This window comes from Pseudonaja textilis, chromosome 3, assembly GCF_049901715.1.
Source record: "Pseudonaja textilis isolate UNSWEBS1 chromosome 3, rPseTex1.2, whole genome shotgun sequence".
Lineage (NCBI taxonomy): Eukaryota > Metazoa > Chordata > Lepidosauria > Squamata > Elapidae > Pseudonaja > Pseudonaja textilis.
Window position 1 is genome coordinate 184,216,863 of NC_141992.1, and position 26,026 is coordinate 184,242,888.

Sequence of the window (26,026 nt, forward strand, 5' to 3'; positions counted from 1 at the left end):
CCTCAGGGACAGTGGGGAAGGCAGCAGAGAAGGTAGGCAAGCATGCTGGGCCTCAAAGACTGTGGGGAAGGCAGTGGGAAAGGCAGAGGGGAAGGCAAGCAAGCTGACTGGGTGATGTGGGAGGCATCAAGGCCAGGATTCAAGCCTTGCTGCTTGCAGTCACTCACTCAGGCAGATCAGGGTAGCTCAGCTGGGCCATGTGGAGAGTGCTGCTTGGGATTCAACCACACAGAAAGCAGGCAAGCTGGTTGGGCCATGCGGGAGGCAGCTAGGCTAGGATTCAGGCCTTGTTATCTGCAGAGTCACCCAGGCTGACAGGCAGATCAGGGCAGCTCAGCTGGGCCACGTGGAGAGTGCCACGTGGGATGCAGCCGAAAGCAGGCAAGCTGGCTGGCCCTCAGAAACCAAGCGAGGGAGTCAGACAGAGAGCAGCAGCAGCTATGCCAGGCAAATGGATGAGATGAAGGATGAGTAGGTGGGGAGGGGCAGGGCAAGGCATGGTCAGCCAGAGGTGAGATTTGCCAGTCCTCTGAACTGTGCAAAATCTTAACAACCGGTTCGTCTGAACCGGTCTGAACCATCTGAATTCCATCATTGAATACAATCCAAATGATTTGGATTCAATCCAAATGATTTGGATTCAATCCAAATCATTACCAGTTACAAGTTAATATAGCAGCTGTATTTTCAAAATTTTCATCCTGAAGACTTTGTCTTTCTTCTTTATTACATAAATAAGGATTCGAATATATTAAGGCTGATTAGAAGAGATTAGACATCCATTTGTTCAGAATGGTGTTGGGTTTCCTACTTGAGCAGGGAGTTGGACTAGAAGATATCCAAGGTCCTTCCAACTCTGTGATTCTGTTACAATTGGGGGAACTCTTGCTCATCCTGTGAAATTTTTTTTTTAGAAAGAAATGACTGGCACCATTAACAAATACACGCACAGTAATTATTCAGACTTTTATTTTAATTTCATGGTAATAAAGACATATTTGACCAGACTGCATGTCAGAATGCATTCTATATTTGCCTGAGGCCCATGAGAAATAAATACTTCCCACTGGTCATTTTATGAGAGACCAGAATCAAGAATTGTTGGTTTTAAATGTAATAAATGCACTCTTGCTGAATTTAAAAACTTAAAAAACAGAGACTTAAACATAGGCTTACATCTGTTCTGTTGAAACCGTTTGGATGTGCTTAATTCTATCCTAAAAAAAAGCAGTTTTCAACAATAGTAACAATGGAGCAGAAGGAATTTTGGTAGAACTTGGAGAAACCTTTTAGAAACTTATCCACCCAAAGTACAAGCAAAATATGGGCTATTGTAGACAACCTGATGTTTAGTTCTAGCTTTGGATTAAAGTAACACCTGAGAATTTTTGTACATTTGAGGCCTATACAACAGTAAATAATAGTTGCTGCATCTTTTGGTAACGCCCATCATCCTGTAGGGATGCACTATCATCATCATCATCATGCAGAATAAATTGCTTAATACTAAATCCTTCATGTTGGCACCCATTTTTTAGATTGGGAATATAACTCTGAGAATTTCCAGTGAATGTGATCAGGTATAGACCTTCAAAATGTACATTGGGCAGCTGGGATTTCTTCAGAAAGTATTAGTAGTAAAGTAGTGTTTGGCTCTCAATTATTGGATGTGATCTCTGGTTGATGTGTAGATATTGAGGAAACCAGTCAATTGTTTATATAAGTGGTTCTCAACCTGTGGTCCATGGAGCCCTTGGTGGTGGTGGTGGAGGGGCAAACAATGTCATCTCAGGAGGACTGAGAAGGCTTGATGCAGCCTAGTGCCTTAAGTCTTGGGGGTCTGTGCCCATGGTCCGTGGCCCAAAAGGTGAAGAAAAGGTTGAGAACCACTGGTTTATATGAATTCAGAATCTGCAGGGCAAAATGTACTCCGTTAGGAGATTCAAGATGTTAAGAACAGTCATGCAGGCAAGTGTGAAAATCAATGCACAATCAAATCAAAGAGTGGCTATAGCTGGCCACGGATATTTGAGAATTTGAAAAGGACCTAGAAAAGAGCAATATTAGTGCCACAATGAAAATACTATGATGGGGAGATAAAAGAACCAGTTGCGAAAAGATTAAATGGAAGCTAAGGTGAGATGCAGCTACAATATTCAAAATATTGAAAAGTAAACCCGAAAATGGACAATATTTACAGTAAGTTGAAGAGCAGAACAGAAGCTTCAAGTTTCACTGTGTGCAATTATGTTTCTGCTTTTGCTACATGAATAAATGACACTGAATATATTGAACAAGATCATTGGTCTGTTTAATTTAGAATTACCTCTGCCAAACTAGCAAGGTTTCTTCTAAGCCTTAAGCAGAAGTCTTTTCTACAAACTAACAGATCTGGAATGCAGAAAAAACAGAAGACCACCAGATGACACCAAAGATGTGATTGTGTACCTTCAATTAATTTTGGATTCCTAGTAATGATATAGACTTTCCCCATGATGATCTAGTTGTAACCTGATCTCTCAGGTTTTCCAATAATCTGTTCCCTGATACTATCTTCTTTAATGCTGGTTGTCCTCTTCTCTTTCTCAGTACAGGTAATCCTCGTCTTCCAACCACAATTGAGCCCAGAATTTATGTTGAAATTTGCTAAGTGAGTTTTGTCCCGTGTTACGACTTTTTATGCCACATTTATTAAGAGAGTCACCACAGTTGTTAAATTGGTAACATGGTTGTTAAATGAATCTGGCTTCCCTATTGATGCTGATTGTGAGAAGGTCGCAGGGACACTGCAACCATCATAAATGTGAGTCAGTTGTCTAGCATCTGAATGTAAAGATGCTTGACCACTGGTTCATATTTATGACGGTTGCATTGTCCTGGGTCATGTGACTCCCTTTCTTTGAATGTAAAGAGAGAGTCACGGTGAATTATGTGGTAAGATGCTGGGCCTGCGCACTGCTGAGGTCAACGGCCCGGCAGTTCGGTTCCCGTGAGCGAATAAACCATGTGGGTACAAGAAAGGAGCCTCTCCCAAATACCTACCGGCATTCAGGCATCCCGCGGGTAAAGATAACACCACCCCCCAAAATAAATTCATTTCACAGAGGCAGCCAGCCACCGCAGTGATCCCTGGTTAACATGTGCCATATGCTAAATAAATAAATGAATGGAAAGCATGTGACCATGGGGATGCTACAATAATCATCATGTCAGCGCTGTTGTAACTTTGAACGGTCACTAAATGTTGTAAGTTGAGGACTATTAGGTCTTCAACTAATGTGCCTGAAGTAAGATTCCTTGAGCCTCCAGTGTAGGAAACTGTTGTGGCCCGCCAGCGGGGAATAGAGTTGGCAGCAGAGTTGGACAGTGATCCATTGGTTTGTTTTTTGGGCTGCCCACAATTCTCTCAGGGGGCTTCTTCAACACTAACATTCAACAGTATCAATGTAAGTATCCCTATCTTGCTTTCTCTTTTAAAGTCCAACTTTTACTTCCCTAGAATACAGAGAATACCATGGCTTGCACCATGTTCATCTTTGAAGGTACAATAACAATGTTGGAGGGTCCTTTCCAAGGCCTTCATGGCTGTTCTACCACGTGCTGGTCTGTAGTGTGGTGATTCAGAGAAATGTGTAACCTTTAATTGGCATGTAGTGGTCATTCTGATTTTTGCAACCTAAATCTGATAGTTGTAGTCTTTTCCAGTTCGACTACCTGAGATTCGATTAACTTAAGTTGCTGGTGATTGAATTTAGGACCTTCTTCAATCAAAATCTGAACTCTGCTCTGGCCCTTCTCACTTGTCAAATTTATTATTATTCTTTCAGGCAGGTCTCAGATCAGAGGTAGTATTCAGCAGGTTCTGACCAGTTCTGGAGAACCGGTAGCGGAAATTGTGAGTAGTTCGGAGTACCTGCAAATACCACCTCTCACTGGCCCCGCCCCCATCTATTCTCTCCCTCCAGAGTCCCAGCTGATCAGCTGGGCCTTCTTTTGTTGCCCTGCACAGGAGAACGGAGCTGGAAAGTGGGTGACTGGGGTGGGGAGGGGAGGGGATTTTGTAGTAACCGTCCCCTGGAGTGGGGTGGGAATGGAGATTTTACAGTATCCATCCCCTGCCATGCCCCCCAAGCCACACACCCCAAGCCACACCCACCATGCCATGCCCACCACGCCACACTCACAGAACTAGTAGTAAAAAATTTTAAATCCCACCACTGTCTCAGATGCAAATCTATTGAAAACTGAGGGAGAACGGAAGAGATCAGGACTCTAATAAATATACATTCCAGACACTGGAAGCCCAAATGAAGGTTTTTTAGGCCTTATGGGTCCAGAGGCCATTAGCTGATCAGAGTTGAAACTATTATATTGGACTAACAGTGAGTTCTGTTCTAGCGGGCCTCAACCTATTTTCTTGGACAGTGGAGTCTGCAGATGGATTGTTAAAAGAGGAAGCTGATTAAAGGAGCCTGTATATACAATAAACCATTGATGAAAGGGAAAAAAATGTGCTGAAAAAGTCTGTTAAGAAAGTAGTAATTCTACTGAGGCACACGCGAGTAAGTTTGTCACCACAGCTGATAATAATCTGAGGCACTGATTGTAGATCTGGTTCTTTATTAGAGTTTAATATTGGTGGCTGTCTTGTCTAAGACTAATGGCGATTGATTTTTTTCCCTGGAATATTACTTTAATCCTATTGCTCTTTTTCTCTTGCTACTTTCCTGCTCCAACATAAAAGACTGGGACTTTTTTTAATATTTGGAAGTATTCTTTTTCTTCATGTAATAAGACACACTATCTTTTCTCTATGAAGACTGCAAATAGAGGAGACTCATGACTAAATAAGGATCCCTAGAGGGCACGGTAAAAAAAAAAAGTTATGAGAACACCCACAACATGCAAAGCTATGCCCATTTTTAATGTGTGTCACTGTGATTACAGTGCAGGTGGCTTGATTCTGCATAGCAACACTGGGGATTTGTCAGAAACACGTGATTAATCCACCATAGCTTATTTTACACCACTAATGTAGCAATGCCTTTTGCATTACTATTTTTTTGCATTACTATTTATTTGCATTTTAGTATGTAATGACTATAGGGCTCACTGCTTAAGGATCGATATTATAGTATAGTAAGGTGATGTAAGGACAGATTGGATGCCAAGTTGTGATTTTAATATAGATTTTATGAGTTGTTTATTACTTTATTCTAGACTTTGAAACTGGATATTCTTTGAGGGTTTTTGTTTTTCTTTTGTTCTGATCTCTGGTCTTTGGCTGTAACAAACTTGATTGATTGAATGTGTGTCATATGGCAACACACATAAAAACCAAACAGAGCTTCAATGGCTCCTATCTTGACATTTAAAAAAAAAAAAAAGCTACACTGAGTGGACATCCCTGGAACTAAAGTGATCCAAGTGTCATATGCTGGCAACGCATTATGAAAACCTTCTCAAATAATCACAGCAGAAAAAACTTTCTCATTGAAAGTGGTTTACCCATATCACAGTTCTATTGAAACCTAAAATGTGCCTAAGACATGACCGACTTTGGATTTGCTCCTGTCTTGAAGGCTTTCATGACAGGGGTGTCAAACTCAATGTCATTGAAGGCCACTTCAGGGTTGTGTTTGACCTCGGGAGGGTGGTGTGGTGGTGTGGTGGTGGTCAGGGGGCATGGTCAGCTTGATATAACTTGTGTCAGGGATGCCTGTGGTAGCCTGAGTGTTCTACCAGCGAAAACTGGCTCCCGAGCTCCGTTTTCACTGGCAGACGGTTGCAGGAGGCCATCCCAGCTGAAAATGGAGCTTGGGAGCCCACTTTTGTAGACACAGATACAACAGGCCAATCCTATGCTCTTTTGGATCTAAGCACCCCGTGGGTCACATCTGGCACCCTTGATCTAAACTAGGAAGAAACCTTTAACAAAATTTCAAGAAAGCAATAGATATGAATAGTTCAGGGTACATGCTGGGAGATAAGCCGCTCTTCTCGTAAAATAGCTTCAAGTACATCTTGAAGCATTGACAAGTGGAAAAGTATGAATTGCACAACAAAAGTTTGTGTAGGTGTAAACCACACAAGTTTGTAACAGTCTTATCAAGTAGGAGAAAGTTCAACTGAATATCTGCATTGCTTGATTTAGGGATAGTTAGAATCAGACACTTGTTTTCTACAGATGCTATCATTATTATTTTTTGCTAGAAAGGGTTTTTGTTTCCAGAAGAAATGAAGGAACAAAGGTTTATGGGAAAGCACTGACTCAGAATTGGTAAGGATAAAAATTAAACCACAGCCTGCTGTGTTCTGGAAATCTGGACAAAGAATAATGGAGAGAAGAGCTCATGTTGGTTGCAACAGTCTTAAGCCAGCTACAGTTATGTGGAAAGTAAACATTTCTGCTCAAACTTGTCTGTGAGAGCAAAAAAAAAAACCCCAAAGCAAAAACAGATTTCAGGTATAAAGCTGAGGGTCAAGACAGATTAAAAACATATATATTTGTGGACACCTATCTGTAGTATAAATTATCCTTATTCAAGATGATTGAGATTTTAACATACCCTTGGCTTGTGAAATTTTGGCTTGCTTGCACTAACTGATAGTTGATTGAAAAAGAGTTTGAGGTCAATATGGCACACCAGATGAACAACAACAAAAAAGTGAACCCCAAGACTAAGTTGGATGTCAATGGAAGAAAATGTCATTGGGCAGAACTGCTTAAGAACATACTTGAACAAATGCAATTCTACTTAAGAAAGAAACTAGGATCACCCTATTTCCTTGCAAAGAGTTGTGATCTGCATTCATTATCTTTAACATTTCTCCATATGTCACCTAAAAAGTAGATGTTCTAATTTTCAACACTTCCAGGAGTGAAGATAAATATACCAATTATATAGTAGTGTGTGCTCACTACAGTGGGCTTGTACTACTAGCAAGCCCAAAACTCATTCTGTTACTCTATACTACTTTAAATGGGGCATGTGACTTCAAAGGAAAAAGAATTAAAATCGCTTATGGAGTAAGACGGTAATTGTTTATCAGTTCGCTATTCGTATTTTTGTCTGTTCTATTGAAAACAAGCAAGCATTTAATACAGCCAAAAATAACGTTGCCTATGCTAACCACCAATCAGCATTTTTTTTATAGCTGGCTTTTGCTACAACTGTGTAGTAGAAAACACTGCATTTCTACCCAGTGCAATGAGAATGTTTTCAGACTGGCCACATTGCTACTGAAATGTTATGTGTGTCTTCAATTGTTGAAAGCCAGGGGATTCTTGCAAGAAGACAGAAATCTTTTATCTCCATTAATTTCTTCTCTATTATTTAACATGCAACAGAAATATAATCTTGCTTGTTGTTTTTGGAGAGTAGGTGCAGCAAAGGAACATACGTGCTCTCATTCTACTACTTCTACAAGTGAAGAGTCAAAACAGCCACGACAATATCCATGTGAGTTACCAAGCCAACTTTGCTACTGAAGCAATGCACATGGTGAATCACGCAAGATATATAATCTCAATGCAGATACCTGATACATTCCCAATACACACCAAATTGGCTAGAATGTCTGTGTGGAGACCATGTATGGATTGCAGATACTGTAAAACAGGATATCATTCCGTGTATCACTAACACAAAATATTTCTACATTCCTATCGGGGGCGGGGGGTAAGGTAAAGGGTTATCGGTGAACATTTCAGGTGTGCAGAATTGGAACTACCGGTCCCATAAAAAAAAAAAACATGCAATCTGCATATATAATATAATCCATTGTTTGCCATGCTAAAAACAAAACTCAATTAAACCCAAACCCTTTAGTGAAAGTCACAGAGAGTTCCCTCACGGGAATATAAAAGTTTATGCACAGTGATGAAACTGGAAACAGTTTTCCGGTGTAAAAAAGCCCCACCAACTTTTAGGTGGAAAGAGTTCTATTGTTGGTTACATGCCACGCTGGGATTCCATCAGCAAATCAGAGACTATTCAGAACTTATCTTGTTAATCAGATCAGTTGGATTTGGGTCCAGGTCTTGGTGGCTGTTTTCTTCTGGCAGTGCCGTTTCTTTTAAAAAATTATTATTATTATCATTCTTTCAGATGGAAAAGTTCATTTCTATATCATCTGGCAGGGCAGCAGCTTTAGAGGTTGGTGATGTTTATGGGGAACTCTCTGTCGAGGCTGTTAAAACAGAGAAGGAAAAAGAGAAGTAAATACAAGCTGAGTTTGAATCAGCTGCAACATATTGTTGTTCAGATTGGGCAGACAGCTGAATAGTTCTCTCCAAGTTCAGACTTGCATTAAAGCTTAAAAAAAAAAAAGCGCAAACCCCACTTCCTTCTAGCACTGATGATGTTACCTAATTTGGTAATGAAATGTCTTCAAGAAAACCACCAAACTCAGAGAGCACCAAGGACCCCACAGCTTATGCACTAATGGATAATTATTTTTCCCATTGTTCCCCTATGTGATGACCCAAAGTATATCAAAAATATAACAAAAACCAAAACGTAAATAAAGGTCCTTTAATGCCTTCAACTTGGCTACACTGTTTAATTGTTCACAGTTGAAGATTAAACTATTTTTACAGTAACTTTCCAAACGAAAGAAATACAGTTCAAATTCAAAGAGCAGATAATGAAGTAAAAACGAAAAACAAACCGCATTGAAGAAAGTTCCACAACAAACCGGGATAAATGATTACAAACTTCAGGAAGATAACCAGGTACAAGCCATTGGAAGAATGCCAACCAAGATAAACCTCATCCAGGAAAAACACTCATCCAGGAATAAAACACTGATTTGTCTCCAGCGTTTGTTAGCAGGCAGGTCCAAACTCTTATGTAGATCTCACACCTGCAGCCCATGAAGAGGATCAAGGCCCTCTCCTCCTGAGTAGCCCATGTTTTTCCCTGATCCTCTCCTCCCTGTGTGACCTAGGATGGATAGGGGATGGGCCTGGGTCCTCCTCTGACTGCTCAGCCGGACTCTACCTTTCCCCAGCCTCCTCCACATCCTCCAGAGCCACACTTTCACTCCCTGTTGGCTGTTACTCCTCTCCCTCAGAGTCAGTCTCCACCAGGGGCATGATACCCTATATCCCCCAACACTTTAGAAGGCAATGTTTTCCTTAAATTAAGCACCATTCCAGGTCATCACACAATATGTCCATGTTATCTTCCTGGCACTTCTAATTTACTTTCAGAGTTGGCATTTACCTATGGTTTCCAATTCAAGAACTTTTTTTTTTCAAGATCATCTCGGTCCCACTGCCATCTGTTTTGACTTGAACATTATTCTCAATATTAATTACATCAATTAGTGCATTAACCATAGGTCACATCAGAAGTATTTGAATAGCTGCTTCCAAATTATTTGATCAAGATTCTTCTTAATATAGCTTGGTGTTTATATTTTTGTGATCTCAGAATACTTTCTGTGACCCTTCAAATCAACTCTTTTTGTTTTTTTTGCAGATCAGTGAAATGTTCTCACTCTTACATCCAATCATTAACCAGTCCCAAATAATTCTGTTTTGTATTTCTCCTGGCCATATTTTCTCCAGAGCCATATCTCAAAAGGTAGGGTTTTCAGAACATCACCAATGGGTTCAAAGACAAAAATGATCTATTTCTTGTACTGTCTTCATGAACCAAACTTACTACTATATTTTTACAGTTATTGAATATGCGTCACCTTCTTGTTTGTACAACAGGCAAGAGGACCTAAGAACAACTTTTTAAAAACCAGAGCCTTAAAATCAATCTTTTAGTCTGTTAAAACAATGATAAACTTGGCAAAGGGATTTGTTTCTGCCGCTATCTTATGTGATTTCCCCCCACCAATCTGCCATATTCTTCCTTCTTTTATTCATCTGGGTGTAGGTCTGCATCTTTTGCCAGTTTCTTCAGTTGTCATTTTCTTTCCACTTTAAAGCATTCATTAAAATGGATGCTTCACTGCTATTTTATTGGAACTTCCATCGACTCTGTTCTTATTAGGGGTGTAGTACTTATCTCAATTTAGGCTACTCTGCTTAATGCATGGAATCTAAAGTTGCAAACGCCATCAGTCTCTGCTTTAAGGCCTTTTATGAAGTCATCTGGCCTTATGAATTTATTTCCAATTTGTTCTCACTGTTAAAACATTTCTGCCAATATGCAATTGGAATTAAAGTCCAAGAGATCTCAATCTGCCTTTGAAGACAGTGAAAAATAAATCCCAGCCCTCTTTAATAGGATGATCCTAAAAGCGTCCTCTAACTAGGATTAGAAATAAGCAACTTAACATGTTGTATGGATACATCTGCTCATCTTTCACCTACTCAATTACAATATGCTTGTTCTATCAATTTGAAGAATGTCCTTACGGAAGAAAACAATGGTAAACCACATCTGTCCAGTTACTATGAAAACTATATGGACATGGTCATGAAGTCATCAAGAATCAAGAATCAAGCACAGATCTAAGGTGACTTCACTTTTTCTGTAACCCACATTTACAAGGTAAAAACACGCAGAGGTTTTTTTTTAATGGATTAAAAAGATAATTCCAATAAAAACTTTTTTTTAAATGAAGAAAAAATTACTATAAATAAAACTCACATCCTTATGATAAGTGGTAAGTGTAATGTGAGTGTAATCTTGGAGCTGGCATCTTTCCTTCTCTCTTTCTACTTATTTTTCAATGGATAAAAACTAATTAAGGACAGAAGCAGCCTAGAACTAAGGAGTAACTTCCTAACAGTAAGAACAATTAACTAGTGGAACAGCTTGCCTTCAGAAGTTGTGGGTGCTCCATCACTAGAGACTTTTAAGAAGAGACTGGACAGAGAATTGTCTGGAATCGTATAGGGTCTCCTGCTTGAGCAGGGGGTCAGACTACAAGACCTCCAGGATCCCTTCCAACTCTTGTTATTCTAACACAAAATCTGCCATTCATTGAATACTATTCTTCTAAGCTATTAGACAAACAGCAGAAAAGACTTGGGAGATGATATATTCTCCCCACTGATTCTGAGTCAGAAGCAGATGCCATTCAGTTATTTCAAAGGGCAAACTGTCCCAGAGAAGTTAATGAGGCACTAACTCTGCTTGAAAAAGCCCTAATCAAGAAAAGATGAAGTGTTTTCCACATGAGCTTTCCTTGAGGCACATCAAGTGCATTGTCTGTATCCTGACTTTTAAATGTCTGATAAAAACATTTTTTTTCTTCTTCTCAGAATGAAAAGAAATAAGCAACAGCCTTGTAATTTCCATGGACCCTTTTCTTAAGCTGCTTCCAAACAAGACACGAACGAAAAGGTTCTTTCAAGTTAATCCAGGATGTCAGCCTTCGGAGCATTACCCTGTTGTCTTTTGCTATTTTATTTTTTTTTTTCTTTTGGAAAACTCAACAAAGAGGCATGTTATTAATCGGCGGAGCACGTCAGATGATGGCTAAAATAAGGGCAGCTGCCACTTTTCAAGAGCAAGTTAAACACTGACACTGCTCTTTGCTTCTGCAAAGTCTTCCACATCCAGCAAGAAATGTACTGAAAACTGTAATTAGACACTCTGCCTAAAAGTGTTCTACCAATACACTGTGCTTGATAAGAAATCACTGATAAATAAAATATACATCAGAAAAGCCATGGGTCTCAGCCTGCCAAGAGTGGCTCAGCAGGAGTAGTATTAAGAGAGTTATTCCTTCAGGCAAAAGTGGCTGCCAGCCACGATGCCATCCAGAGACTGGGTAAAAGCAAGAATGGTTCTGGGTTCCGACAATTTCCCATGGGTCACATTAAGGGTGAGGTTGTTCTTGATTCTGATTTTTCACTGAACAGTGGAAAATCAGCAGGAGAAGGTTGCTCAAAGCTTCCTGCAATTAAGAACACCCTGCCAAGCAAGTACAATTTGTATACCTCCCATGTGCAAATTGAGGCATCACTCTATGCATTTTTAATTCGACAAAGCAGTTCTCTAATAAGCGATGATGCCTAAGTTCAAAAGTGGTTGTGAACATCTCACCGCTGGACAGGGAAGCAGTATGAAAATGAAACAAGAATATTTTATGGAGCAGTTCGAAGTGCTATATCCCAGAGAGAGGCTATAGTTATCTGTAGGCAGTTGGTAAGTTCAAGAGAATAGTAGCTTGACTTACCGTGACATATCTTTTGGGCCACAGGAAAATGGACCTGACAGAAAAGGGTTATTTCCACATCTTCCAATTAGAAAGCAAAGCTTAGGACTTCTTATTATTTCATGGAAAATACCCCTTCCCTTCAGCCATCTGCACTGACTTCAGCTGAGAAATTCAACTATTGTTGTATAGTATATTCATGTCGAAGTAACAGACCCAAAGCAATCAAGACTCTGAGGCCTAGAGTTCTCTCAAAGTATGAATTTATTAGAAATGTCATATTGGCACAGCTGGTGAAGGACCCGAGGTTTTCCCCACTCAAATCAAAACTCAAAAGTTCTTGCTTTCAGGTCACACATCCATCCCATGGTCTGAACAAGTCACAGTCCCAATGTTGGCTGGCTTTTGTCCATGCCTTTCTAAAACCTGGTAGAGAGTCCTTGGCTCCCATGAAAAAGAATGTTATTTTGGCTACACATCCCCACAGCTATCTCTATCTTCTCCCCCACATTCCCACAGCTCCAGCTGGCCTTGCTGTGGCAGCCCTGAGGATGCTCCCAAAATGGCTTCAGGACTGACAATTCAATGATTGTAAGAAAGCTTGCATACAGGATTGTAAAAATAATGTTTAATGAGATCAAGCTGATCTGGAAGGACTATGCTGCAGCAGTATTTCCAGTGTGGATCAATCAAGCGGTTTATAGTATTTTCTGTAGCCCACGGCAGTCAAAATCTGGTCAAAAAAGTCAATTTTCCTATATTGTAATATTTTATAATGATAGGTGACTTTGTCCAGGTATCCTAAAATGGTACTGATGTCATTAAGACTATCAGTGCACCTGCTCCCTTTGCAGAATGTGCTATGAGCAGAAAAGGGAGGACTATTCACCTGCTAATTGTAGAGAAGGAAACACATCTCTCCTGATTCCTCATTTTGTGTGAGACCAAAAAATGATTACATCTTTGCTATCTCATTGAGACAGATTCTCAGAGTTCCACACACATCTAGTTTGAACCAGATGAATTGAATCAGCCATCAAAAGGCGCACAGAGGTAAAGAACATTTACATACCATTCAAAAGAGACGATACAAAAAGCTAAAAAGGTAACAAAAAGACTTCTTCACCAACAATCAACACACAAATAAACAGGAATTAGGACCAGGAGTAACAATGAAGCAGTAAACAGTACCCTAATCAAAGATCTATCAACTCAGAAAATAAGCAGTAAACAACAGCCTAAACAAGATGCTATGAAGGAGAAAGCAATCGCCACCAACAATAATAGGACAAGCCATTGAATATAAACAGAGAGCAAACTCCACTCCCTTTCAGCACTGAAGACATTATCTTTTTTTGTAAAATGTTTTTTATTTTTTCACATTTCAAAAACATCTTTTTTAGTGAACAGCATGATTCCAGGTTTTCATATTTCAATACAAACATGACTTTGGTTACATATTCACCTTTCACATTTGATTTCATATCATATCATTACGTTCGGTATTTTTATAAATGTTCTCAAATCCTTTTCTCAAACTTATTTTATATATTTTCTATTCATTTCTTAACTTATTTCTTTTTACTTTAAATAATTCTCATGTCTTCATATTCATTACACTTTATACTTTTATCTGTCACATTTGCAATTTCATCGCATATTCTTATTTCATGAATTCCAATAATTCCATCCTAATTCAAATAATTCAAAAAATTTCCCCTATAATTATTAACTTGAGTGTACCACCCCTTTACCTTATACATCATTTAATTAACTCCTCTTTAATTCCTAATAATAATTTATTACTTTTTAATTGTCACCTTAAAGATTAATAACAATAATCTCCTAAGAACTATGTAACATGTATACATTTTATGCCAGATCCTGCATGGTATTTTCCCCTAGCACCGAAGACATTATCTAATCTGAAACAAAATGTTTGCAAGCAAACAAGCTCAGAGACCAGCAAGGACCCCTGATGCATATTTTTAGTAAGGCATTGTGAATATAGACAGAAAAGTGCCATGTAGTTCCTTTCACAGATTAATATCTATTGTAATATGTTGCTTGGTCCCTTCCCTCTTACCATATATACATCAAGGGATTCTGGAATTTTTCTTGTGATAGCATACAGGAAGCATAAATCTATCAAATTACACATTTGGATGCTCAGATACATTTTGTGGATATTCAACTAAGCCATCCTCAACTCCTGCGGAAAAATTAATTACATATATTATAGATTAACAGGAAATAATATGAAATAAAGGAGTATATTGGGATGGGGGCATGCTGGCTCAGCAGTTAAAGACTCTGAGCTTGTCAGCTGGAAAACTGACAGCCCAGGTTTGAGACTCGTATGCCACACAATGGCTCCCATTACTTGCTCCAGCTCCTGCGCACCTAGCAGATCAAAAGCAAGCAAACGCAAGTAGATAAATAGGTAACACTTTAGTGGGAAGGTAACAGTGTTCTGTGAACCTTTGGTGCATAGCCATGCTAGTCACATGACCATGAAAATGTCTTCGGACAATGCTGGCTCCCTCGGCCAAGAAATGGAGATGAGCACCATGCCCTAGAGTCAGACACAACTGGACAGGAAAATCTTTACCTTTAGTATGTTAGGTGTGTTAGAGAAATACAAACCAGTGAATCGTTAAACAAATCAACCCAGAGTTCTCAGTCAAGCACAAATGACCAATCTCAAATGCTCCTGCACCAACACAATACAGCGTTGCCCATCCCAGGTTCCCATAGCCAACCCATCAGGAGACCATGCTTGATCGTATTGAATTCAAACTTGGATTGAAGTAAAATCATGCTGACTGGGGAATTCTGGGAGTTGAAGTTCACATGTCTTAAAGCTGCCAAGATTGAAAAACTCTAGCTGTAATACTCAATTAAAGCTAACATGGATAAGAGCTTGAACACTGCCTGCCAAGAAGAATAAGTAGCCCTGTTAGAAGATGGGCCAGAATTGAACAGGATTAAGCCATCTGCATAGACTCATACCTGTTATCAGGACCCAGTGTTTATAGCAAATGTAGACCAGAGGTCAGCCTTAATTTCTCAGATCTTCATTTTTTCATTGGGATGGAATGGACATGTTCAGATCAGTCACCAAATACAAACTACTTATATGTTGATCAGTGGTGGGATTCAATTTTTTTTACTACCGGTTCTGTGGGCTTGGCTTGGTGGGCGTGGCTTGGTGGGCACAGCAGGGTAAGGATACCGCAAAATCCCCATTCCCTCCCCACTCCACTAACCTGCTTTTCAGCTCTGTTCTCCTGGGCAGGGCAACAAAAGAAGGCCCAGCTGATCAGCTGGGACTCAGGAGGCACAGAATAGATGGGGGCGCGGCCAGTCAGAAGTGGTATTTGCCAGTTCTCTGAACTACTCAAAATTTCTGCTACCGGTCCTCCAGAACTGGTCAGAACCTGCTGAATCTCTGGTGTTGATTCAGCAGAACTGCCCTATTTTCCTAAGAATTTGAGATAAGCATGAAACTTTTTGTTTTCTAACGAGAATTACAACACTTGGAAACTCTGAGCACCCTCAGGGATGGGAAAGAGAAGCATAATTCTTTCTCCTTTAATTGCCACATTCTTAACAGAAATTGCTTCTTTAAAGCTGCTACTCCTTTGCATTTTGCAAGAAGTTCCCAGATTTCTGATAATGCCACTCCCATGTTTTCAAAATCATATCCTAAATAATAACAGGTTCAAATTCTCAATAAAATGGTTCTCCTGCTTTTTGCAGATTCTTGATTCAGCCAGAATGGCAAATAAGATCATAGATCATAAAGGGGAAGGGGAAGAGGGAGAGAGAGAGAAAGAGAAAGAGAAAGAGAAAGAGAGAGGGGGAGGGAGGGAGTGAGTTATTACTGCAGAGTTTCCCAGCCTCATCAACTTTCAGAAGTGTAGGCTGCAATTCCCAGAATTCCCCAGCCAGCACTGGGAGATTGCACCAGCCGGTATTTGTGGTCCATGCACCTAAACATTGCTGACGTTGGGAAACATTGGATTATTGTGTTCTGTTTTGCCTTAGCAAATAGCAAACTCAATAATCCTCAATAATCCTGATGCAAGGTACCTTTGAAAAAGGTTGCCTATTTTGCATGTGGTAGTGGCAGAATATTGAACTAAGGAAGAATGTCCTGGCAGTAAGAACAATTAATCAATGGAACTGCTTGTTTACTGGAGTTGTGGATACTTTATTGCTGGAGATCTTCAAGAAAATATTGGAGAGCCATTTGTTCGAGATGTAATAAGGTCTCCTAACTTGGGCAGGGGGTTGAATTAAAAGACCTCCGAGACCCCTTCTAGCCTTATGATTCTGTAAACCATTGTCCATAAGTTATTGGCATCCCCCTATCTAGCAGGATTTTCCTGTATGCAAGTGCCAGGCAATCTAACTTCACAGAGTTTAATTCTGAGTTGAAGCTCTTTGGGCTGTATGAAAGTCCTGGCAGATGCTCTCAACAAGTTGCCTTTTCTAAAGATGATAAGTCAAAGTTTATTGCAGCTGCTCTATGATCCACAACTAATACGAATTATATTCTCTATGCAGGATCCTCAATAACAGAATAACAGAGTTGGAAATGACCTTGGAGGTCTTCTAGTCCAACCCCCTGCTCAATCAGGAAACCCTACAGCACTTCAGACAAATGGGTGTCCAATCTCTTCTTAAAAACCTCCAGTGTCAGAGCATTTACAACTTCTGGAGGCAAGTTATTTCACTGATTAATTGTTCTAACTGTCAGGAATTTTTCCGTAGTTCTAGGTTGCTTTTCTCCTTGATCAGTTTCCATCCATGGCTTCTTTGTCCTGCCTCCAAGTGCTTTGGTTGGCTCCCTCTTCTTTGTGGCAGCCCTTCAGATAGTAAAGTAGAGCAACACATGACTCAGAATTCTAATTTTCCCGATGAAAAACCCTTTTTGCTGTGTTTGTATCAAAAGAGGGGGCTTTAATGATTTTATCAAGATGGAGAGATGGAAGGGAAGAGGCAGGAGACAAGGAGAGAATAGCTTGGGCTTTTTTGTGCTTTTTCAGTCCCTGACTTAGAGATTGCTATTCTAAGAATTACATTTTTGTATTCATAACCAAGATACAAATTAAAATTTAATTTTAACATACTCTGATGGCAGAGGGTATGGAATGAAGAAAAGGAGATTTATGGTTTAATAGGCTACTGGTATTAAAATGCATCCTGATGCTGTCTTTATTTATGCTGCCACCCCAGATTAATTACTTAGATACCATGTTCATGGTGCATCCAATTATTGTAATGTTTATTTCAGGTTATGGTGATGTATGCAACTGATGCTGTGGCATCTTCTCTACCAAAACTTGTGCCAGCATGATATGCTTCTTAGAACATGGACAGTAAAATTGTATTCATCAATCAGAATAGAACTCTTAGGAAGTTTCTCCTTAATTCTAGGTTGCTTCTCTCCTTGATTAGTTTCCACCCATTGTTTCTTGTCTTGTCTTCTAGGTTTGGAAAATAAGTTGACCCCTTCATCTTTGTGGCAGCCCCTCAAATACTGGGATACGGCTATCATGTCACCCCTAGTCCTTCTTTTCTCTAGATTGGCCATACCCAATCCCTACAACCTTCTTCATATGTTTTTGTCTCCAGGCCCTTCATCATCTTAGTTGCTCTTCTTTGCACTTTTTCCAAAGTCTGAACATCTTTTTTGCAATGTGGTGTGTCTAACCAGAATTGCCTCCCACAATGTTATTAGGGCTTACACTCTAGTAAACGAGTTCATTACAGTGCCAAACTAAAATGCTAAAATATTTTTTGGGGGAAAAGCGGGAAGTCATTTTCAAATAGCAGATATTCTGTAATACAAGTCAGACATAATGTGTGAAGTGCTCGAATTTCTTAGCCTGGAGAGGCTGGCATTACTTCTTTGGATCAAAGAATGTAGAAATGAATTGGCAGAATGATAGAGGAGAACAAAGAGAGCCCCAGAGAAGAGGAAGTCTTGGCACTTGTCACACAATTCCTTTTACCCATTTCTACTGTAGGAAACAGAAGATGTTCAAAGTAATAGCGGTTCAGTGCAAATGGCAGCCAAATGTTTCTCTCAAAAGATCAGCATCAGCCTTTCAGGTTGAGTCACTGCCAACCGCCACTATCTTAGGAAGATCCTCGTTCTTCTCAATTCAAGGATCTTCTTGAGAACATTGACATCATCCTACTATGTGAATTTTATGGTTTGCTTGGTTTTAAGCCGTATTACATATCTAAGATATAACATCAAACCAACCATTGTTCTTTGCAAAACACAGTCAGTGGCTTAGCGCGTGGTGGTGTGAGCCCAACTAATTATGCTTTACCGAACAAACTATGGTTCAGCAAACCACAGCTTAGCATAGTGGGTGTGCCGGCACAGATTGCTATTGTACCGACGATTGTATCTTAATGAGTAGCTTGCATGAAATGCTATCCTGCAAAAAACAGGCTGCCAGACAGGTGAAGCATTTGAAAATGGGGACTGTCTACAATTCGAGAAGAATGGTTGGTAGTTGAGAATTGCCTCCAGTTAGAAAGCTCTTCCAGGAAAGGTGTGGCTGAGAAGGACTGTGTGTAGGATGTTCCCACTCAATTTACTTATTTGTTAGATTCATATCTCATCTTTCTCCAGGGAGCTTCAAGCAGCCTACATAATACTTTCTCCTCCTTATTTTCCTTGTTGGTAATAGTCCTCAGTAGGGCGGATGGAGAAAATAAATAGTAACCATGGTAGAAAATAAAACATACTTCGTTCACTGTGATAAAACTTGTCTTTCAGACATACCATGACATGGTAATGCCAGTAAATGATTATATGTATTAAATATGCATTCAATTAAATTATTAAGTACTGAAGTCCATTTACGTAACAAGAAGTAAAAATGGAAAATTCCTGATAGAAACGACTATGTGCAAGTCAAATGCCTAAATGGATTGAAATGTATTGATTGTGGGTGGACTTGAGCCTGATCTCCCTGTTCCCAGACTAACATGTTAATCAATGCTTGCACTGGTTTCTTATCTACTCTTTATTACTTGGATGGACAGATTCCTGATTAGATGGTGGGAAGCAGAATAACTGCAGGCTGGAGAGCACATTGTTCAAATAAACTCTGCATATTAAAAAAGCACCACAATTATTTCTAACTTTTTAAAAGTCTACCTTACAGCAGAGACTCTGTTCAGGTCTTCATCCTGGCAAGAATGTCCTAGGAATGAAACTTCTTGAGACTGTACAGGGCACAATCGTACTGAATGCAACGTTGACATGTAAAATCAATTTGAATCACAGCATTCAGGAATTATTGAGCATCATCTGTACTTCAATAACTGTCTGGTTTAGTACAGCAGCTAAACAGGACAGGTAGAGATTCCAACGGATATTTAGAACTGCAGAAAAAAACCATTGCAACCAGCCTGCCTTCCATAGAAGACCTGTATACTGTTGTACAGGTCAGAAGGAGGTATCTGCAGACCCCTCACATCCTGGACATAAACTGTTTCAACTCCTTCCCTTAAGATGCTGCTACAGGGCACGGCATGCCAAAACAATTAGAGACATGGACAGTTTTCCCCTCATGCCGTCACTCTGCTAAACACCTAATCTCACAGCATTGTTTTATTTCTAAGTATATTTACCATATTGTATGGCTGTAGTATTATTATTATCCTTCTTGTCTTCTCTACTATCATTGGTATTATTATGATTATTATTACTCTGTTGCTTTGCGTGCATATTCAGAGCTTCTGCACTGGAGATAAATTTCTTGTTTTGTCCAATCACACTTGGCCAAATAAAGTATTCTCAAATTTGGGATCTCAAATTCAGAATACAGCTGGAAGGGACCTTGGAGGTCTTCTAGTCCAACCCCCTGTTCAAGCAGGAGTCTCTATACCATTTCAGAGAAGTAGCTGTCCAGTCTCTTCTTAAAAACTACAGGGATGGAGCACGACAACTTCTGAAGCAAGCCGTTCCACTGTTCTCACTGTGTATCCTTAATTCCAGGTTGCTTCTCTCCTTGATTAGTTTCCATCCATTGTTTCATGTTTTGCCTTCTGGAAAATAAGTTGACCCCCTCTTCTTTGTGGCAGCCCCTCAAATACTGGAATACTGCTCTCAGTTGCTATCACTAGAATATTGATAGCATCTGATTGGTATGCATATTCTATTGATAGGCTATTGATGTTCTATTCTATTCAAAGTTATTTAACATTTATTCAATTTATGAAGATGAAACTCAGATCTTATTGCCTTTTGTTGGTGATGAACAATCTGGAACGTAGGAAAGAATTTTGCCTGGGTGCTTTATATTTATGAAAATAGCTGGGTCTTCTGTATGAGATGTTTAATTCCCCAGAAGCCTTCTGGGAGGAAAAAAAACCTGCTGACTTTGCCATCGCGCGGTTAAAGGCCTTTGTGCTCAGCAAACACATTGCAGCAAACAGCATTTTCTAGCACAGAGAATGGGTTGGGCAATCTTTAAGGAAGAACATTACTTTATTGCACATGTTAAGGCTTTCACTCTGTTTTAACTTTTATGTGCATGACAAAGAACAAAGAGCAATGGTTTAAATGCTTGCGATCTGCTAGCTGTGCCATTTATCCTCAGTCAATTTCACACCACTTCCATAACACCAGCGGGATACTTATTTCGAAACCATCGGATTCCTTTAAGCTGTTTTGAGATTTTTACATTAAAAACAAATCAAACTTCAAAATTATAGAAGTGCAAACCCTCCTTATATTTCTTAATGGGGTTATTATTCTTTGGGGGGGGGGGCATATGAAAATGTCTCAGGGTGAGGAGAGAGCTGATGGCAGATCTCATCGCTGGCAGGTAATAGGTGAAGCGAGTTGAATTCTCTTCACTGGTGTGGAGCTGACTCCACACCAGCACAAAATACACACAACTTCCATTCGCAGATTTTTATTGTTTTGCCACGCTCAACCACTTGCAAAGAAAATAATGGCCTTGGTTTAATCAACATGCTGAACCATGGGAATTAATTTTGCTGGGTATATTATGTAAACCAGGATCAAAGTTGCTCCTTTAGGGCTTTTATACTATGAAAATTGTGGCTTATTCTTTCTTGCATCAACAGCCATTTGAAGTAATGCAATCCGTTAACCATATTGTAGGTCATGGGTGACAAACTCATGACATCACATTGCTGTCACATGACTTATTGCAATATTTTTCCCCTTTGTGGAGCTGAGGTGGGTGTGGTCTGTGTGTGATACATCTGGTCCACGGGCTGCCAGTTTGACATCCCTGTTGTAGGTGGTCCACAGACCATAGTTTGAGAGTTAATATACTAGGTCATAATGCGGTTTGGTGAATGATCCCATTCATTAAGGCTTAGCAATGATATGTGAACAATAGCCACTGGTGACATATGCCTGAGGACCTGTCATTCAGTCCAACTCCAAAAATGCTAGAGAATTCCTGGAAGCCAGACACTCAGACAAATCAGCCATCAACGGGCACATAGAGATAAACAACATCTACTCAACATCCATTCAAAGCAGACAATCAAAAAGCCAAAAAGGAAGAAAAAGACCAAAACACCTCCTCACCAGCAATCAACACCCAGATGAACAGAGATTAACACCAAGATTAATATTAGACTAACAATCAAGTGTCAAATAATAGCCCAATCAAGGAACTGCCAAATGAGCTGTCAGAAAACAACAGCCAAATCAAGGAACAGCCATGACTAGACTTACCTATCCTGAAAGGAGAAGCCATTAGTGTACAAAATGAGAGCAAACCCCACTCCCCTACCAGCACTGATGATGTTAGTGCTAAATTTGATTGCTAAACCAGGCAGTTGCTAAACCAGAACTAGGTAGAAAAATACGGGTTCCTGTGCTTTGATTCTATCCCTAATGTATATGCCTCTATATAAACCATATGCACACCTTTAAATTGTTCCATCCTCTTACATTTTGTCAATGGAGATTCAACAGAAGTTTTCTGGCTAAAAATGAAATGGACAAATATTAACATTTACCAGGAGTTCCAATTTAACATGTGTGCATATATCTTAGCTCCAGAAATTCAATTTATAAAGCGAAAGAAGCTTAAATATTGTTAGGACTTGTACAGAATGCTATGGTTGATAGCAATGGAAGAGAGGTGATGGCAGTGATCCATCTGAGGTATTATTTTCCCTTAAATGTTAGGAGATATTTAAAAAAAACAAAAAACCTCAATTCTACTGCATGTACAACAATTATCTTTAAACAAGCCCTGCTGTGGCTTAATTTTATTCACCGACTGTTAGTTTTGGCACTCTGAATTTTTCTCTTTGTTTTTAGCTCGTAAATGGGCATTTAATGACTGGTTCTTGTTTTTATGTTTTTCGTCTTTTGAAAGCCACTCTAAGCCACTCTCTGTGAATAATGCATACCCTTTTCAAAAAAAAAAAGAAAAGAAAAAAGTCCATAAAAGGCCATTCTAGATCTGTTCTTATATTGTGAAAGATATTCAAAACAACCTTGCTTTAACTTTAAATACACAGAGTTGATTGGAGAAGTGGTTTAGACTGCTTCTAATTTGTAAAATTCACCCTTTCGTTTCTGCTCAGAATGGCTATTTTTATTTTCAGTTTTTTGTTGTCCATTTCATTATATAGAGCAGTATTTCTCAACCTTGGCACCATGAAGGTGGGGATTTCAACTCCCAGAATTCCCCAGCCAGCCAGCCTACTAGTTGGGGAATTCTGGGAGTTGAAGTCCACCCATTTTCAAGTTGCTAAGATTTGAGAAACACTGCATTCGTATGAAAGTCCAATTTTCCCCACGCTGCATCCACAGAAACGTAGCAGTGTCAGATATATCACTCAAAATAATATTACTAGACATCGCTAAGCTTTTCTTTTCCAAGAAGGAAAAAAATTGCAGTTTGATATGGCTCATTAAGTAGAGCCTCTTTCATTTCTACTAATGGCTACAAATGCTCGTTATCAATTGCTGAACTCAGAATGAGCAAACAAAGCAAGGCTAATGCATCACAAAAGAGAGTTTTGTTCAGCTGTTTTGACAGCTGTAGTTTGAATCATAGTACAAGAGCCGCAAATGGTATCCCATAATCTACACTGTTGCAACAGCAATTAAATGGGATCAGAGCCAGCCTTAAATTGATATTCTCTCTTCACCCAGAAGCAGGTAAGTGAAAGTTATTGTGGTGTGAAAAGGATGAGCTTATCAAAATTGGATCCTGATCTAGCTTGATCCACTGCTAAAAGGCTGCCTTAGTGCTACTGAACTCAGTCCCTCCAATTACACTGAAGCCACTGGGCAAGATAATGTGCTGAAAAAAACTTTAAGATCCAAGTTTAATGCACAGGGCTACTCTACCTGGGCTGCCAAAATCCAGAGGATTGCCAAATTGAGGCTTTTTATGGTTTTTGTGTCTCTTTCCTACCATCTGGTGATCATCTGGAGTTTCGCAGCCCATGTATGCTGTGATAACCCTAGGGAATGATTGTTTTCAATTGTTTTTCCTGTTTTTCCCCTGGCTTCTGATCCCTCCTGAAGCCATAATAAACCCAGAATTCATGCCAGACTAAGTTAAACATCTCTTGCTTATAATTGATGCACTTCTACCTGGAAAAACTATTAACATTAGATAATGCAGTACCAATAAGATGCAGTACCAATAAGATGCAGTACCAATAGAGGGCGGAGCTGGCATCGTGACGATACAGCATGCGATCTCGGAGGTCTGAGATCGCTGCCGATATCTTTGCTCCTGGACGGTCCAAGTGGATCTAAACCATCCCGAACAGACAGTGAATGTAAAGAGCACATCCTGTCAATCTCAGGGATACCACAAAGTTCCTGGTAGATCCAGGAGAAGCTCTTCTTGCCAGTGGCAAAGAGGCAGCCATTAAAGCTGCTGAAGTCGGGACAGCTCCGAAACGAAAGAGAACAGAAAGAGAGAGCATGCCAGTTTGGTGAGAACTTTTTCTTTATTTTAAGATTTGAAAGGACACCCTGAGGAAAAGAAAGAATCTGTAAAAGTTTTGACAGAATTGATTAAGCAGCGATTTTAAACAGGAATGTCAAAGTAATATTTTTATTCTTTTTTCATTGCTGGATTTTCTACACATGATCTTATATTTTGAAACTGGACTGGGTTTTTTTCCTCTTCTTTTTATCTATTCTTTTCTCCTTTTTGACTTTATAATATTTTAAGCTGGAGGCTCCCTTTTAGTTATTTAAAAAAAAAATCTTTTTCTTTTTTTAATTAATTCTTATTATATTTTACTTGGAAAAGGAGGGGGAAAGTGAAAGCTAAAGAAATTTTGTAACACTGCCAACTAAAGGCTTGGAAATATTCTCTCTCTCTTTTGACCAGACAAAGCTGAGAAAAAACTGAGGCTTCTTTTCAAGGACATTGCCTGTTTGATAAGATAGAGGGAAGAGCATGGGAGAGTATTATTGCAGGTGCTCTTCTGGGTTTCTATCAACAGCTGGAGTCTGGTGTTGAAGCTTATACGAAAAAAGGTGATAAATCTTTGGAGAAGAAAGTTATAACAAGTGCCTTGGATAATTAAACAAAGTGCAGTGTGCTCTTTTTAATTTTTCTAAGCTGTGCTACCCCTCCTCATAAGTTTACTTTTTTTTGTAATAGCTATTTGGATTTTTGGCTCTTTGGATCTTGTCTTTGTTTTTTTTTCTTGTCTTTGGAAGTTAAATTTCTATGCTTGCTTTTTATTTGAAAGGAAAAGTTTTAGTATTAATGTTTCCCTTCTTTTTCTTTTTAAGGGAGTAGCTTTTTCTCTCTCTCTCCCTTTCTGGTATTTTTGTCTTTCCATCTACCTTCCATATTGAATTTTTCTTTTTTTTTCTTTTTGGTTTATTTTTATGCATCCTTTTATATTTGAGACCTCTTAATTGGATTAAGGTGTTGAAGAACCTGAAGAATTTTTCCTTTCTTATTTAGCCTTTTTCTTCACTTTTTTGCCTTTTTGGGGATTTTACAACTTTTTCTTTTTTGTGTGTGTTCATGGTGTGTTTATGGTCTTTTCCTTCATTTTTGAATTTTTACTGTCATCTAACCAACCGATTGGATTAAGGTATACAAGAACCTGAAGAAATTTTTTCTTCTTTTTCTATTATTATTACTATTTGGCTTCTCTTTTCTTACTATTCTCCTACTTTTTTCCTACTATTTTTATTTGGAACTGCAATTGGTTATTTTAGAACTGGATTAAGGTCTAGAAGAACCTGAAGATTTTGAACTCCTCAAAATGAGTAGGAAATTAACAGCTCCTGGTTTTTCAACTTCCACTTCTTACTCTCCACCATCTGGAGACAATATTAAGGCAAGAAAAAGAACAAAAAAAAAGTGACCCTGCAGATGATTATGCAAGGAATTCAAAATATTCAAATAAGATCAGAGAATATTGAAAAAAGAATAGAGAACATTGAACAAAGAACAGGGAAAACCGATGAAAAAGTGGAGAACATCCAACAAATGATGATGAAGTATGATGAGAGACTCCAAAAAATTGAAGAAGATAAATAAAGAGACAAGAAGATTGGAGACATTGATAACAGATTAACTGTGGTTGAACAAGATAAAAGTGGTATGCTGAGATGGGAGAAGGACAGATCAGAATTTTATCTTAGATTCCAAAACATAGAGGAAGAAAAAGGACAAAATCTAGCTGAGATAATGATAGAAATATTGGCTGAAGCTTTGGAAATAACTGAAGAGAAGATGATGGATGGAATATATGAGGTTTATAGAGTATTCACAAGATATGCGATGAGAAATAGCTTACCAAGAGAAGTTCACATCAGATTTACAAAGAAAGCCATTAAAACACAAATATTGCAAGTGGCAAGAGAGAA

At 39.1% G+C, this 26,026-nt stretch overlaps 1 protein-coding gene across 1 annotated transcript in view; it reads right to left on the reverse strand.

Moving 5' to 3' along the window:
* Positions 1-3,209: 3,209 nt before the first annotated feature.
* SAMD12 (sterile alpha motif domain containing 12) overlaps positions 3,210-26,026 on the reverse strand; it is a 285,749-nt gene continuing 262,932 nt past the window's right edge. The window contains exon 6 of the mRNA XM_026703589.2: positions 3,210-8,193. Within this exon, the coding sequence (XP_026559374.1) occupies positions 8,128-8,193 (66 nt within the window). The 3' untranslated portion in view covers positions 3,210-8,127. The remainder of the gene's footprint in view (positions 8,194-26,026) is intronic.